We start from the raw sequence: 17,448 nt of genomic DNA, 5'->3' as shown, positions 1-17,448 counted from the left end.
GAATTAGGTCCAGTACCGCCCCCTCTCTTGTAGGACTTTCTACATGTTGGCTCAAAAAGCTCTCCTGGATGCACTTTAAGAATTCTGCACCCTCTAAGCCTTTCACACTCTGACTGTCCCAATTTATATTGGGGAAGTTGAAATCCCCCACTATTATTACCCTATTATTTTCGCACTTCTCTGAGATTTGCCTACATATCTGTTCCTCTATCTCCCCCTGACTGTTTGGGGGCCTATAGTACACTCCCAGCAAAGTGCTTGCCCCCTTTTTGTTTTTAAGTTCTACCCATATGGCCTCATTAGAGGAACCCGCTAATATATCATCCCTCCTTACAGCAGTAATTGACTCCTTAATTCATATTGCAACACCCCCTCCCCTTTTACACCCCCCTCTGTCTCGCCTGAAGATTCTATACCCCGGAATATTGAGCTGCCAGTCCTGACCCTCCCTCAACCATGTCTCCGTGATAGCAACAATATCGTACTCCCATGTGTTCAACAACAACTTCAGTTCATCCACCTTATTTGCAAGACTCCTTGCATTAAAATAAATGCCTTCCAGCCCTGCCATATTCTCTTTTGCCTTCACATATTTGCTCTGCCTTCCCAGCTGACTTGTTTTTCCCTCTGTATTTGGCCGTAAATCACCCCCTACTATAGCTCCACTCTGTACCCCAACCCCCTGCCAAGTTAGTTTAAACCCTCCCCAGCAGTGCTAGCAAACCTCCCCGCAAGGATATTGGTTCCCCCCTGGTTCAGGTGTAAACCGTCCGACTTGTACAAGTCCCACCTTTCCCAGAAGCAGACCCAGTGATCCAGGAAACTAAAGCCCTCCCCCCTGCACCATCCCTTTAGCCACGCATTCATCTGTTCTATCTTCCTATTCCTATACTTACTAGCACGTGGCACCGGGAGTAATCCAGAGATTACAACCTTTGAGGTCCTGCTCCTTAATCCTTCACCTAGCTCCCTAAATTCTTGCTGCAGGACCTCATCCCTCTTTTTACCTATGTCGTTGGTACCAATGTGGACCACGACCACTGGCTGTTCTCCCTCCCCCTCCAGAATGCCCTGCAGCCGCTCAGTGACATCCTTGACCCTGGCACCAGGGAGGCAACAAACCATCCTGGATTCACGTCTACGGCCACAGAAACGCCTATCTGTTCCCCTTACTATAGAATCCCCTACCACTATTGCTCTCCCACTCTTTTTCCCCCCTTCCTGGGCAGCAGGAGCACCCCCAGTGCCAGGAAGTTGGCCGCTGCTGCCTTCCCCTGGTGAGTCATCCCCCTCAACAGTATCCAAAGCGGTATACTTGTTTGAAAGGGGGATGTCCGCAGGGGTTCCCTGCACTACCTGCCTGCCTTTGTTGCTCCGCCTGATGGTCACCCCCTGTGCTGCCCTACCCTGAGGCGTGCACAACTCGCTAAACGTGTTATCCACGAGCCTTTCAGCATCGCGCATGCTCCAAAATTCATCCACCCGCAGCTCGAGCGCCGCAATGCGGTCTACAAGTAGCTGCAGCTGGATGCATTTCCCGCACACATGGTCGTCAGGGACACTGGCAGCATCCCTGACTTCCCACATAGAGCAGGAGGAGCAGAGCACGGGTCTGAACTCTCCTGCCATGACTTACCCCTTTAATTACTTTAAAAATTTATTCAATACCCCAGTTACAGGTATGCTCTAGGGCGCTTTATTTACCAACTATCCCCACTACACCACAGAAATTTAACACCACAGAATTCAAGCTTGTATTGAAAAAAGAGAAATACTCACCAACCAATCACCTACCTGCTCCCTGGTGACGTCACACACTGCTTACTTTTTACCTCTCTCCCCGCTGCTGAGTTGGTCGGGCCTCGCCTCTCTCCGGTTTTTATACCGGTCTCACCACACTGCTCCCGACTGGTCTCGGGCCTCGCTGGTCGCCGGGTTTTCTCCCGAGCTGCTCCCGCTGGTCCCGACTGGTCTCGGGCCTCGCCTCTCTCCGGTTTTTATACCGGTCTCACCACACTGTCATGGAAAAGGACAGGGATGGGCCGGAAATAAAGGTTCTAAATTGGGGGAAGGCCGATTTTAATAGGATAAGGCAGGATCTGGCCAAAATGGACTGGGATCAGCTACTTGTAGGAAAATCCGCATCAGAGCAATGGGAGGCTTTCAGAAGGGAGATTGGGATCATACAATGGCAACATGTTCCCGTAAAGGTCAAGGGTGGTTCCACAAACCACAGGGAACCTTGGATGTCAGGGGATATACGAGAATGGATTAGGAAAAAAAGGAGGGCTTTTGGCAGATACAAAAGGCTAAAGACGGAGGAAGCCCTAGAGGAGTACAAAAAGTGCAGGGGGATACTTAAAAAAGAAATGAGGAGATCAAGGAGGGGCCATGAAATAACACTGGCGAGCAAAATAAAGGAAAATCCTAAGATGTTTTATAAGTATATTAAGGGTAAGAGGATAACTAGGGAAAAAATAGGGCCCATTAGGGACAAAAGTGGCAATCTGTGTGTGGAGCCGGAAGATGTAGGAGGGGTTCTAAATGAATTTTTTGCATCTGTTTTCACTATGGAGAAGGACGATGTAGACATAGAAATAGGGCGGGGGGACTGTGATATGCTTGAACATATTCACATCGAGAGGGAGGAGGTATTGGCGGTTTTAGCTGGCCTAAAAATGGATAAATCCCCAGGCCCGGATGAAATGTATCCCAGGCTGCTGTGTGAGGCAAAGGAAGAGATTGCGGGGGCTCTAACACATATATTCAGGACCTCTCTGGCCACAGGGGATGTGCCAGAGGACTGGAGAACCGCTAATGTAGTACCATTATTCAAGAAGGGAAGTAGGGAAAAACCGGGGAACTACAGGCCAGTGAGCCTAACATCAGTGGTAGGAAAATTATTGGAAAACATTCTGAGGGACAAAATTTGTCTCCACTTGGAGAGGCAAGGATTAATCAGGGATAGTCAACATGGCTTTGTCAAGGGAAGATCATGTCTGACTAATTTGATTGAATTTTTTGAGGGGGTGACTAGGTGTGTGGATGAGGGTAACGCAGTGGATGTGGTATATATGGATTTCAGTAAGGCCTTCGATAAAGTCCCGCACAGGAGACTGGTCAAGAAGGTAAGAGCCCATGGAATCCAGGGTGCCTTGGCACATTGGATACAAAACTGGCTTAGTGACAGAAGGCAGAGGGTGATGGTTGAAGGTTGTTTTTGTGACTGGAAACCTGTGGCCAGTGGGGTACCACAGGGATCGGTGCTGGGTCCCTTGCTGTTTGTGGTCTACATTAATGACTTGGATATGAATGTGAAAGGTATGATCAGTAAGTTCGCGGATGATACAAAAATTGGTAGGGTGGTAAATTGCGAGGAGGGTAGCCTCAGTCTGCAGGACGATATAGATGGGTTGGTCAGATGGGCGGAACAGTGGCAAATGGAATTTAACCCGGAAAAGTGCGAGGTGATGCACTTTGGGGGGACTAACAAGGCAAGGGAATACACAATGAATGGTAAGACCCTAGGCAAGACGGAGGGTCAGAGGGATCTGGGTGTGCAAGTACACAGATCCCTGAAGGCGGCGGAACAGGTGGATAAGGTGGTAAAAAAGGCATATGGGATACTTGCCTTCATTAGCCGAGGCATTGAATATAAGAGCAAGGAGGTTATGATGGAACTGTATAAAACACTGGTTAGGCCACAACTGGAATACTGTGTGCAGTTCTGGTCGCCACACTACAGGAAGGATGTGATCGCGTTGGAGAGGGTGCAGAGGAGGTTCACCAGGATGTTACCGGGGCTGGAGCGCTTCAGCTATGAAGAGAGACTGGGCAGATTGGGTTTGTTTTCCTTGGAGCAGAGGAGGCTGAGGGGGGACATGATTGAGGTGTACAAAATTATGAGGGGCATAGATAGGATGGATGCTGAGGAGCTTTTTCCCTTAGTAGAGGGGTCAATAACTAGGGGGCATAGATTCAAGGTAAAGGGCGGGAGGTTTAGAGGGGATTTGAGGAAGAACTTTTTCACCCAGAGGGTGGTTGGAGTCTGGAACTCACTGCCTGAAAGGGTTGTGGAGGCAGGAACCCTCACAACATTTAAGAAGCATTTGGATGAGCACTTGAAATGCCATAGCATACAAGGCTACGGACCAAATGCTGGAATATGGGATTAGATCAGACAGGGCTTGATGGCCGGCGCGGACACGATGGGCCGAAGGGCCTCTATCCGTGCTGTATAACTCTATGACTCTATGACAGCCCTTGGTCTGTGGAACCTCTCGGACACAAATGATGTCGTCTTCAGTCTGTTCCTTTGTCCTCGCAGTACGTCTGTGTGAAGTTGTTCTTTGAGTATCGAGGTTTTAACCCTTCCTTATCAAAAGTTAGTTTGGCCAGTGACCATATATGGTTTTTAACAAAATCACCTTTTATAATTGGTTCTAATGGCCAAAATACCATTGTCACTCAGACATTGTCATCCCGCCTTTCCAGTATTTTTCCACCAACTTTGCCATGTTCAGTGTTATTTTGTTTATAGTTTTGTTAAGCGAATTCTAAGTTCTATACAGCATTATAATATGTTATTTAATGATTTAACCTTCACTCGCAGTCTGTGGCTGTTTGTTGTCAAAACTGCTTTTGACTGTGCAGCTACATTTTGAACAAGTTTTCTAGTTACCCAGGAGTAATTATGGGTAATATTATTTGGTCAATGGCTACACTTGAAGTTATACATATATGATTCTCATCTACTAAATATCTAAATATCAGCCTTTCGTACATGGGACTGCTACCTCCCCAGCCCCCATTGGCTGAGGACATAAGAACATAAGAAGTAGGAGCAGGAGTAGGCCATACGGCCCCTCGGGCCTGCTCCACCATTCAATAGGATCATGGCTGATCCGAATCTAGACTCACGTCCACTTCCCTGCCCGCTCCCCGTAACCCCTAATTCCCTTATCTGCTAGGAAACTGTCTATCTCCATTTTAAATTTATTTAATGTTGCAGCTTCCGCAGCTCTCTGGGGTAGCAAATTCCATAGATTTACTACCCTCTGAGTGAAGAAGTTTCTCCTCATCTCAGTTTTGAAAGGGCATGGTGGGCTCCTACCTCCCCAGCCCCCATTGGCTGAGGACATGGTGGGGCTGCTGTGCGCAAATTGGCTGCCGCGTTTCCTACATTACAACACTGCCAACAGTCGTTGTTTAGGCTCATACATGAGGAAGGAGTCTTTGGGCCAAGTGTTGGAGTGCAGTCAGTGCCTAACAAGAGTCAACGGTCGTGTAAAGTCAGAAAGAAAATGGGTAAGAAACATGCTCCATGTATGGTGCTGATATAGCTAAGCATGAGGTTGAAAGAGACTCAAAGCTCAACAAGTCCCACCAATGCAGTGCAGCAATCAACTGAACCAGTAGAGTGTTGGACAATGTTCCCTCTCATTTTTTTTTGGGTGCGCGGCCCCTTCACGGTTAACTTACATTGAAAAAGGCTGCGTGGGACCACACCTTATAGGAATCATTGGTGTTGAAATACGTAGCCAAAACAGTAGAGAATGAGTCAGGAAGTTGTGACCAAACTGTACAGTTCACAGAATCACAGAATCTACAGTGCAGATAGAGGCCATTTCGGCCCATCGAGCCTGCACCGACACATATCCCACCCTATCCCCGTAACCCCACGTATTTAATCCCCTAACACTAAGGGTCAATTTATCATAGCCAAATCAACCTAACCTGCACATCTTTGGACTGTGGGAGGAAACCGGAGCACCCGGAGGAAACCCACGCAGACACAGGGAGAATGTGCAAACTCCACACAGACAGTCGCCCGAGGCCAGATTTGAACCCGGGTCCCTGGCGCTGTGAGGCAACAGTGCTAACCACTATGCCACCGTGCCCCCCAGTTATCTGAAAGAAAGAGAGAACGTGCTTTTCTATAGCACCTTTCACAACCTCAGGATGTTCCAAAGCGCTTTACAGCCAATGAAGTACTTTTGGAGTGTAGTTAAAAATTTTTTTTTTTTTCGTTCCTGGTTTGAGGGCGTTGCTGGCAAGGCCAGCATTTATTGCCCATCCCTAATTGCCCTCGAAAAGGTGATGGTGATCCGCCTTCTTGAACCGCTACAGTCCGTGTGGTGAAGGTGCTCCCACAGTGCTGTTAGGGAGGGAGTTCCAGGATTTTGACCCAGCAACGATGAAGGATCGGCGATATACTTCCAAGTCAGGATGGTGTGTGACTTGGAGGGGAACTTGGAGGTGGTGGTGTTCCCATGCACCTGCTGTCCTTGTCCTTCTAGGTGGAAGAGGTCGCTGGTTTGGGAGGTGCTGCCGAAGAAGCCTTGGCGAGTTGCTGCAGTGCATTTTGTAGATGGTACACACTGCAGCCACGGTGCGTCGGTGGTGAATGTTTAAGGTGGTGGATGGGGTGCCAATCAAGCGGGTTGCTTTGTTCTGGATAGTGTCGAGCTTCTTGAGTGTTGTTGGAGCTGCACTCATCCAGGCAAGTGGAGAGTATTCCATCACACTCCTGACTTGTCCTTGTAGATGGTGGAAAGGAGCTAGGAGGTGAGACACTCGCTGCAGAATACTTAGCCTCTGACCTGCTCTTGTTGCCACAGTATTTATGTGGCTGGTCCAGTTAAGTTTCTGGTCAATGGTGACCCCCAGGATGCTGATAATAGGGGATTCGGCGATGGTAATGCTGCTGAATGTCAAGGGGAGGTGGTTAGACTCTCCCTTGTTGGAGATAGTCATTGCCTGGCACTTGTGTAGCGCGAATGTTACCTGACACTTATCAGCCCAAGCCTTAATGTTGTCCAGGTCTTGTTGCATGTGGGCATGGACTGCTTCATTATCTGAGGAGTTGTGAATGGCGCTGAACACTGTGCAGTAATCAGCAAACATCCCCATTTCTGACCTTATGATGGAGGGAAGGTCATTGATGAAGCAGCTGAAGATGGTTGGGCCTAGGACACTGCCCTGAGGAACTCCTGCAGCGATGTCCTGGGGCTGTGATCACTGCAACCATCTTCCTTTGTGCTAGGCATGACTCCAGCCAGTGGAGCATTTTCCCCCCGATTCCCATTGACTTCAGTTCACATTGCTGTTTGTGGGAACTTGTGTGCAAATTGGCTGCCGCGTTTCCTACATTACTACAACAGTGACTACACTTCAAAAAGTACTTCATTGACTGTAAAGCACTTTGGAACGTCCGTTGGTTGTGAAAGGTGCTATATAAATGCAAGTCATTTTTTTTAGTGCCTTGGGATCTTTTCCGTCCACCTGAGAGGGCAGACGGAGCCTGAGTTTAACGTCTCCTCTGAAAGACGGCACCTCTGACAGTGCAGCACTCCCTCAGTACTGTACTGGGAGTGTCAGCCTGGATTTTGTGCTCGAGTCTCTGGAGTGGGACTTGAACCCACGACCTTCTGACTCAGAGGCGAGAGTGCTGCCCACTGGGCCACAGCTGACACACATGATCAGACCGCACCTTGAGTGCTGGCCATTGAGAGAGAAGAGAGACATTCAAGTACTGGAGGTCGTGCAGAGAAGAGTCACTTGGCTGATTCCCTCCCCCAGTGTCGGGGTCTGAGCCCTGAGGAGAGACAGGTGAGATTTGGGATTTTCAGTCTGCACAGGAGGTGTCTGAGAGGTGACCAGAAAGAGGTTTGAAAGATTGTAAGTGGCGTGGAAAAAATTAATCCGGCGTACTTATTTAAATCAAACCGTGCGAGTGGCACCAGGGTCACGGGTTGAAAGTGGTGAAAAGTAATGTTCGAACTGATCTCAGGAGGTTCTCCTTCACGCAGAGAGTGAAAGGAGGGGTGGGGGGCGGGGGACATTTTGATCAGGGTGAATGCTGCAGGAGAATATAACAGCCTCTTTGGAACAGCCCTGGTGAGATACGTGAGTGGAGATTTTAAGCATTCATTCTATTGTAAAGTTGAGAAACACTTAACCAATTCAATCTAAAAATTATGCAGGCTGATCTGACACATTCTGTTGTCTGTCCTTTCCTCAGCTGCTAGTGGAAGTGTCTCAGTGATGAATGGGACCGAGGGAGCGTCGGTTACCCTGCCCTGTATGTTCACACAGCCCAGCGACCACACCACCCTGAGCACCGTTACATGGATGAGGAAGGAGCCCTACCAACATGTAGTCACATTTAGAGCCCAATCAAACGGATCTTGGACAACTGTAAACGGTGGAAATCGGTACGAGCTAGTCGGGAACCCAAAGGAGGGAAACGCCTCAACCAGGATAAACCAGCTGAGGGTGAAGGACACCCACACTTACCTGTGTCTGGTGGAGTACAAGCAATGGCAAGATTATCAACATCTGATCCAGAGTGAGACACGGCTGCAGGTGGTACATGGTAAGAAACCATTCCCACATTCTCCAGTGTATCGAGGTTGTGCAGTGAGGGTGTAACAGTTTATTGTGGAGCGTAAACACTGGCATGGGCCTAATGGCCGGTTTGTACAGTCATAGGGCGCTAACGGGGCGCAAAGCAACTCGCGCCTGGGTGCGGTGCCGCCAACGCCTCCTGTGAAATTCAGCGGGAGGTTAGTGGCGACGCTGACCGTTAGCGTCCGCTCGCGCCCCGGCCGCAATCTTCGGTAGCGCCCCCTGACTTACCGCCGGACGCTATGACCGACGGGGTCAGGGGGGCTTACCTGCGGCCGGGGCGGCGCTATTTAAAGGCGAGGAGCTGGGCGGCCATTTTTGTTGCTGGCCACCTGCCTGCGCTGCCGTCCTCGGCATCCTTACCCACCCCCCCCTTAAGAAGGGGAGGAAGGCCTGCAATACTGCGTGGCGCTGCGACACATAGTGCCACGATATTCCCTCGCAGCACCCCAAGGGGGAAGCGGGGCACTTCCAGTAGCGCCCCGCTTCCCTCTTGGGGCGCTACCACTCGATTTCAGTCGCGGGGACGCAGCTTTTAGAGCCCTGGTGAAGTTAGCGCCCCAAAAGGGGCGCGACTCATTTTTTTCCCTATAGAGTCATAAAGGCACAGAAGGAGGACATTACATAGAAACATAGAAGATAGGAGCAGGAGTAGGCCATTCGGCCCCTCGAGCCTGCTCCGCCATTCAATGAGATCATGGCTGATCATCCAAACTCAGTACCCTGTCCCTGCTTTCTCCCCATATCCCTTGATCCCTTTAGCCTTAAGAAATATATCTAACTCCTTCTTGAATATATTTAATGAATTGGCCTCCACTGCCCTGTGTGGTAGAGAATTCCACTGGTTCACCACGCTCTGGGTGAAGAAATTCCTCCTCATCTCAGTCCTAAATGGCTTACCCCTTATCCTTAGACTGTGACCCCTGGTTCTGGACTCCCCCGCCATCGGGAACATCCTTCCTGCATCTAGTCTGTCTAGTCCTGTTAGAATTTTATAAGTTTCAATGAGATCCCCTCTCATTCTTCTAAACTCTAGCGAATATAAGCCGAATCGACCCAATCTCTCCTCATACGTCATTCCTACCATCCCAGGTATCAGCCTGGTGAATCTTCGCTGCACTCCCTCCATGGCAAGAACATCCTTTTTCAGATAAGGCGACCAAAACTGCACACAATACTCAAGGTGTGGTCTCACCAAGGCCCTGTACAACTGCAGCAAGACATCCTTGCTCCTGTACTCGAATCCTCTCGCTACGAAGGCCAACATACCATTTACCTTCTTAACCGCCTGCTGCACCTGCATCCTTACCTTCAGCGATTGGTGCACAAGGACACCCAGGTCTCGTTGCACTTCCCCTTTTCCCAAATGTCCCATTCGGCCCATCGAGTTCGCGCCGTCTCTCTGTAGAGCAATCTAGTCAGTCCCATTCCCCCGTTCTACCCCCGTAGCCCTGCAAGTTTATTTCCCTCAAGCACCTATCCAGTCTCCCCTTGAAAACATTGAGGCCTAGAAATTCGGTGGGCTGCGCCACCAGTTAGCACCTAAAGAGGGCACTCAGTGGCTTTAGCGCCACTGGCCACGCCTCCCACGATATTTAGCTGGGGCGCTAATGGCGGCGTTAGCCTGTTGCGCTGCGCCGCCACCGATGACGTCATCGGTGTGCGCAGCGCCCCGCTACTGCCCCAATCGTGATATTTGGTAGCGCCCGCCTCTGTATAGCGCCATTCGCAAATCGCGCCCGGTTCACGGGGCCTACCTGTGGCGGGAGTGGCGCAAATTAAGGTGGCGGTGCGGGGTGGCCATTTTTTTCGGCGGACGCCTGCCAGCACCTCCGTCCCCGGCCTCCTGATCGCCCCCCGTGGCAGTGCCGGCTGTTTTCCGAGAGCCCGGCACTTCTCCTTGGTGCCGAGCTCTTTTGCCGGCACTCGCGATCTCCGATCGCGCTGGTGCAGGCCCCTCCCCCTTAAGAATGGGAGGAAGGCCTGCAGTACCGCAGTGCGCCGTGCCGCAGCGTGTGGCACTGCGGCACCTTGCGCTGCGATATTCAGTTTCAGTGCCCTAAGAGGGACGCGGAGCGCCTCGAGCAGCGCCCCGTGTCCCTCTTGGGGCGCACAAGCTGAATTTCCGGCGGTCGCAACTGCTCCAATCACAGCGGTAATTCCGGCGCCCAGACGAGCTGGGCGCCCTGTTTGTGGCTCCACCGAATTTCTCCCCCCGAGTGTCTCCACTTCCACCACTTCCGTCGACAGTGAATTCCAGTCATCACATTTGCTGTGTAAAAAAGTTTTTCCTCACATCCCCCCTGTATCTCTTGCCCAAAACCTTAAATCTGTGTCCCCTAGTCCTTGTACCATCAACTAGTGGGAACAGCCTTTCCCCGTCTAGCCTATCCAAACCCGTCATAATCTTGTACACCTCTATCAAGTCACCCCTCAACCTCCTTTGCTCTAATGAAAACAAATCCAGCTTCTCCAACCTGTCCTTTGTAGCTAATATCCCCCATCCCTGGAACCATTCTGGTAAATCTCCTCTGCACCCTCTGAAGGGCCTTCACATCCTTCCTAAAGTGTGGTGACCAGAACTGGACGCAATACTCCAGTTGTGGCCTAACCAGCGTTTTATAAAGGTTCAGCATAACTCCTCTACTTTTGTACTCAATACCTCTATTTATGAAGCCCAAGATCCCATATGCTTTGCTAACCACTCGCTCAATATGTCCTGCCACCTTCAGGGACCTATGCACATTAACTCCCAGGTCCCTCTGTCCCTGCACACTCTTTAAAACTGTGCCATTAAGTGTTCCTTCTGCCAAAATGCATCACCTCACACTTCTCTGTATTAAATTCCATCTGCCACTTGTCTGCCCATTCTGCTAGCCTTTCTATGTCATAGAGTCATAGAGTTTTACAGCACAGAAAGAGGCCCTTCGGCCCATCGTGACTGCGCCGTCCATCAATCCCTGTCCAGTCTAATCCCATTTTCCAGCATTTGGTCCATAGCCTTGTATGCAATGGCATTTCAAGTGCTCATCCAAATGCTTCTTGAATGTTGTGAGGGTTCCTGCCTCTACCACCCTTTCAGGCAGAGAGTTCCAGATTCCAACCACCCTCTGGGTGAAAAAGTTCCTCCTCAAATCCCCTCTAAATCTCCTGCCCCTTACCTTGAATCTATGCCCCCTTGTTATTGACCCCCCTACTAAGGGGAAAAGTTCCTCTTTCTCTACCCTATCTATGCCCCTCATCATTTTGTACACCTCAATCAGGTCCCCCCTCAGCCTTCTTTGCTCCAATGAAAGCAACCCCAGCCTGTTTAGTCTTTCTTCATAGCTGAGGCGCTCCATCCCAGGTAACATCCTGGTGAATCTTCTCTGCACCCTCTCTAAAGCAATCACATCCTTCCTATAGTGAGGCGACCAGAACTGCACACAGTACTCCAGCTGTGGCCTCACCAGCGTTTTGTGCAGCTCCATCATAACCTCCCTGCTCTTATATTCTATGCCTCGGCTAATGAAGGCAAGTATCCCATATGCCTTTTTAACCACCTTATCTACCTGTTCCGCTGCCTTCAGGGATCTATGTACATGCACACCAAGGTCCCTCTGACCCTCTGTACTTCCTAGGGTCCTACCACTCATTGTGTACTCCCTTGCCTTATTTGTCCGTCCAAAATGCATCACCTCGCACTTTTCAGGGTTAAATTCCATTTGCCACTTTTCCGCCCATCTGACCAACTCGTTTATATCTTCCTGTAGCCTGAGGCTTTCCTCCTCACAATTTACCACCCCACCAATTTTCGTGTCATCTGTGAACTTACTGATCATACCTTTTACATTCTCATCCAAATCATTTATGTAGATCACAAACAACAAGGGACCCAGCACCGATCCCTGAGGTACCCCACTGGACACAGGCTTCCAGTCACAAAAGCAACCTTCGACCATCACCCTCTGCCTCCCGCCACTCAGCCAGTTTAGGATCCAGCGCGCCAAGGCACCCTGGATCCCATGGGCTATTACCTTCTTGACCAGTCTCCTATGCGGGACTTTGTCAAAAGCTTTACTGAAGTCCATGTAAACCACATCCACAGCATTTCCCTCATCCACCCCCCTAGTCACCCCCTCGAAAAATTCAATCAGATTTGTCAGACATGATTTACCCTTGACAAAGCCATGCTGACTATCCCCGATTAATCCTTGCCTCTCCAAGTGGAGACTAATTTTGTCCCTCAGAATTTTTTCCAATAATTTCCCTACCACAGATGTTAGGCTCACTGGCCTGTAATTCCCTGGTTTATCCCTGCTACGCTTCTTGTATAATGGTACTACATTAGCTGTTCTCCAGTCCTCTGGTACATCCCCTGTGGCCAGAGAGGTTCTGAAAATTTGTGTCAGAGCCCCTGCAATCTCCTCCTTTGCCTCCCACAGCAGCCTGGGATACATCTCGCCCGGGCCTGGGGATTTATCCACTTTTTGGCCTGCTAAAACCGCTAGCACCTCCTCCCTCTCGATGCTAATATGTTCAAGTATGTCACAGTCCCCTTGCCCGATTTCTATGTCTGCATCGTCTCTCTCCATAGTGAACACAGATGCAAAAAATTCATTTAAAACCCCGCCTACATCATCTGGCTCTACACACAGATTTCCACTTTGGTCCCTAATGGGCCCTACCCTTTCCCTGGTTATCCTCTTGCCCTTAATATACTTATAAAACATCTTAGGATTTTCCTTTATTTTGCTCGCCAGTGTTATTTCATGGCCCCTCCTCGCCCTCCTAATTTCTTTTTTAAGTATGCCCCTGCACTTTTTATACTCCTCTAGGGCTTCCTCCGTCTTTAGTCTTTTGTAACTGCCAAAAGCCCCCCTTTTTTTCCTAATGCATTTTTGTATATCCCTTGTCATCCAAGGTTCCCTTTGCTTGTTGGTCCCACCCTTGACCTTTACAGGAACATGTTGGCGTTGCACTCTCTCTATTTCCCCTCTGAAAGCCTCCCACTGCTTTGATGTGGATTTTCCTCTAAGTAGCTGCTCCCAGTCCACTTTGGCCAGATCCTGCCTTATCATATTAAGATCGGCCATCCCCCAATTTAGAACCCTTATTTCCGGGCCGTCATTGTCTTTTTCCATGACCACCTTAAATCTCACCGAATTATGGTCACTGTCGCCAAAATGCTCTCCTACTGACACTTCCACCACTTGCCCGGCTACATTCCCTAGAATTAGGTCCAGTACCGCCCCCTCTCTTGTAGGACTTTCTACATGTTGACTCAAAAAGCTCTCCTGGATGCACTTTAAGAATTCTGCACCCTCTAAGCCTTTCACACTCTGACTATCCCAATTAATATTGGGGAAGTTGAAATCCCCCACTATTATTACCCTATTATTTTCGCACTTCTCTGAGATTTGCCTACATATCTGTTCCTCTATCTCCCCCTGACTGTTTGGGGGCCTATAGTACACTCCCAGCAAGGTGCTTGCCCCCTTTTTGTTTTTAAGTTCTACCCTTATGGCCTCATTAGAGGAACCCGCTAATATATCATCCCTCCTTACAGCAGTAATCGACTCCTTAATTAATATTGCAACACCCCCTCCCCTTCTACACCCCCCTCTGTCTCTCCTGAAGATTCTATACCCCGGAATATTGAGCTGCCAGTCCTGACCCTCCCTCAACCATGTCTCCGTGATAGCAACAATATCATACTCCCATGTGTTCAACAACAACTTCAGTTCATCCACTTTATTTGCAAGACTCCTTGCATTAAAATAAATGCCTTCCAGCCCTGCCATATTCCCTTTTGCCCTCACATATTTTCTCTGCCTTCCCAGCTGACTTGTTTTTTCCTCTGTATTTGGCTGTAAATCACCCCCTACTATAGCTCCACTCTGTATCCCATCCCCCTGCCAAGTTAGTTTAAACCCCCCCCAGCAGTGCTAGCAAACCTCCCCGCAAGGATATTGGTCCCCCTCTGGTTCAGGTGTAGACCGTCCGATTTGTACAAGTCCCACCTTTCCCAGAAGCAGGCCCAGTGATCCAGGAAACTAAAGCCCTCCCCCCTGCACCATCCCTTTAGCCACGCATTCATCTGTTCTATCTTCCTATTTCTATACCCACTAGCACGTGGCACCGGGAGTAATCCAGAGATTACAACCTTTGAGGTCCTGCTCGTTAATCTTCCACCTAGCTCCCTAAATTCTTGCTGCAGGACCTCATCCCTCTTTTTACCTATGTCGTTGGTACCAATGTGGACCACGACCTCTGCCTGTTCACGCTCCCCCTCCAGAATGCCCTGCAGCCGCTCAGTGACATCCTTGACCCTGGCACCAGGGAGGCAACAAACCATCCTGGATTCACGTCTACGGCCACAGAAACGCCTATCTGTTCCCCTTACTATAGAATCCCCTACCACTATTGCTCTCCCACTCTTTTTCCTCCCTTCCTGGGCAGCAGGAGCACCCCCAGTGCCAGGAAGTTGGCTGCTGCTGCCTTCCCCTGGTGAGTCATCCCCCTCAACAGTATCCAAATCGGTATACCTGTTTGAGAGGGAATGGTCACAGGGGTCTCCTGCACTACCTGCCTGCTTCTATTGCTCCGCCTGGTGGTCACCCATTTCCTTTCTTCCTGTGCAACCCTTCCCTGCGGTGTGACCAACTCACTAAACGTGCTATCCACGACCCTCTCAGCATCGTGAATGCTCAACAACCCATCCACCTGTCCTGTTGCAGTCGATTGGTATCATCCTCACTGTTTGCCACACCCCCAAGTTTGGTGTCATCGGCAAATTTAGAAATTTAGAAATTCTACTCTGTATTCCAATATCCAGGTCATTTATATATATAAAAAAAAACAGTGGCCCCAGCACTGATCCTTGGGGAACACCACTGTCTACCATCCTCCAGTCTGAAAAACAGCCATTTACCACAACTCGCAGTTTTCTGTACTTAAGCCAATTCCTTATCCAAGCTGCCACTGACCCACCTATTCCATGAGCCTCAATTTTGTTAACCAGCCTTCTATGTGGTACTTTGTTAAACGCCTTCCAAAAATCCATGTAGACAACATCCATTGCATTCCCTTCATCGGTCCTCTCTGTTACTTCATCAAAAAATTCAATTTGATTAGTCAAACACGATCTGCCTTTTACAAATCCGTGTTGGCTCTCCTTAATTAGCTTAAACCTCTCCAAGTGCCCGTTAATTTTTTTCTTGATTATTGTTTTTAAAACTTTACCCATCACTGATGTTAAACTGACCGGCCTGTAGTTAGTAGGATTGTCCTTACAACCTGTCTTGGACAATGGTGTCACATTTGCCACTTTCCAATCTTCAGGCACCTCCCCCGCATCTAGGGAAGATTGGAAAATTATGGCAAGCTCTTCCACTATCTCCTCCCCCAATTCCCTCAGAAACCTGGGATGCAAGCCATCTGGACCAGGCGACTTGTCCACTCTAAGCATACCCAGCCTTTCTAGTACATCCTGTCTAGCAATTTTCACCCCTTCCATTGCTTCCACCTTTTCCACTTCTACCAATATTTTGTCAGCATCCACCTCCTTAGTAAACACTGATACAAAGTACTCTGAGTATTCTAGCCTTGCCCTCTGTCTCTAAGCATATAACACCTTCTTTGTCCCTAATAGGCCCCACCCCGCCCCTTACTACCGCTTACTGTTTACATGCCGGTGGAAGATTTTTCAATGTAATTCTATGTAACCCTGCCACATGTTCCACTGGAGAAGCAGTGGGACCTAAAGGCCCTTTGTGAACCAGGCCCTTCCACTTATTTCCATGACAGATCCTAAAAGCACCCCCACATAGCTACCTGTACGTAGTACAGGAAAGAAAGATCTTGCAGTGACGTAGCACCTCACACATCCTCAGGACGTCCCAACAGAACCAATGAATTACTTTTGAAGTGTAGTAACATTTGTATGTAGGCAAACGCAGCAGGGGTGACAGTTGGCCAGGACAGCAGGAGAATTCCCTGCTCTCCTTCGAAAAGTGCCGTGGGATCTTTTGCATCCTCCCGATCAGGAAGTCGTGGGCTCGGTTTAACATCTCATCCGAAAGACGACACTTCTGATAATGTAGCACTCCTGTTCAGTACAGTATTGAAGGTTCAGGTCTAGATTACGTGTTCAAATTATGTAGTGGGGCTTGAACCTGTGACCTTGTGACAGAGGCAAGTGTGCCACCGACTGAGCCAAGCTGGGCAGTGGCTCAATGGTGAACATACCCTGGGTTTGAGGCGTTGCGTATTAACAGTGTTCTTGCTATTTTGCAGAGAAGGACCCAAACCTCACCGCCATAATGACGCTGGTCACTCTAATGCTGATGCTACTGCTCATCCTCTTGATCCTCTTCATCATCTTCAGGAAGAAAGGAGGTGGGTTCTGCATAGGATGAGGCCAAATAAAACAATATGTTTCTGTGTTTGAAGCAACAACATATGATTACCCTGGATTATTTTTTCCTCGCCAATTTTTTCCGCTTCCCCGCCTTTTCTTTTTGGGGGGGTGCGGCCTGTTCCACAAGCGTCGGGCATCCCCTCGTACCCCACGCAATTGGCTATTTTTCAAGGAGGAGCTTTTATGGTGTCAGTAGGCTTTCAAGTGTAGGGGGCTTCACAGCCAAGCCCATTCAAACCCATTGTATAGAACTCCAATGGACTAAACCCCTTCCCATTCACCCCCACTGTAAAAAAATCTCAGTGGACTAAACCCCTTCCCATTCACCGCCATTGTATAGAATCCCAATGGGCCAAGCCTTTTCCACTCACCCCCACTGTATATAATCCCAATGCAACTGTAGGGAAACTGTAATCCAACCAAAAGGGACTGATTTCCTTGCGTCATTTCAGTATTTAAATTAATAGACAGTTTGTGACATAAAGGGGCTGGAGATGGTGGCAAATATAATCTGGGTAAGGGAGCACAGTGTAGGGGTGTTGTGGTTATTTTATTCTAATGCTGGCCTCCCCTTCAACCCTCTGCAGCTGGTTGCAGTGCTCAGGCACTCATCTGTATTGGGGCAGCCCCTAATGAAA

The 17,448-nt window shown here is 49.2% G+C and overlaps 1 protein-coding gene across 1 annotated transcript in view; it reads left to right on the top strand.

The window, feature by feature from the left end:
* Window positions 1–17,448, top strand: part of LOC147123942 (sialic acid-binding Ig-like lectin 12) — a 172,453-nt gene that overhangs the window by 17,458 nt on the left and 137,547 nt on the right. The window contains exons 3-4 of the mRNA XM_085968745.1: window positions 8,024–8,377; window positions 16,687–16,788. Of these exons, the coding sequence (XP_085824871.1) occupies window positions 8,024–8,377; window positions 16,687–16,788 (456 nt within the window). The remainder of the gene's footprint in view (window positions 1–8,023; window positions 8,378–16,686; window positions 16,789–17,448) is intronic.

The sequence above is a fragment of the Somniosus microcephalus genome, chromosome 1 (genome assembly GCF_052327205.1).
Source record: "Somniosus microcephalus isolate GS21.2 chromosome 1, FLI_Smic_1.0, whole genome shotgun sequence".
NCBI classification, from domain to species: Eukaryota; Metazoa; Chordata; class Chondrichthyes; order Squaliformes; family Somniosidae; genus Somniosus; species Somniosus microcephalus.
This window is presented reverse-complemented; position numbering and strand designations above follow the sequence as displayed.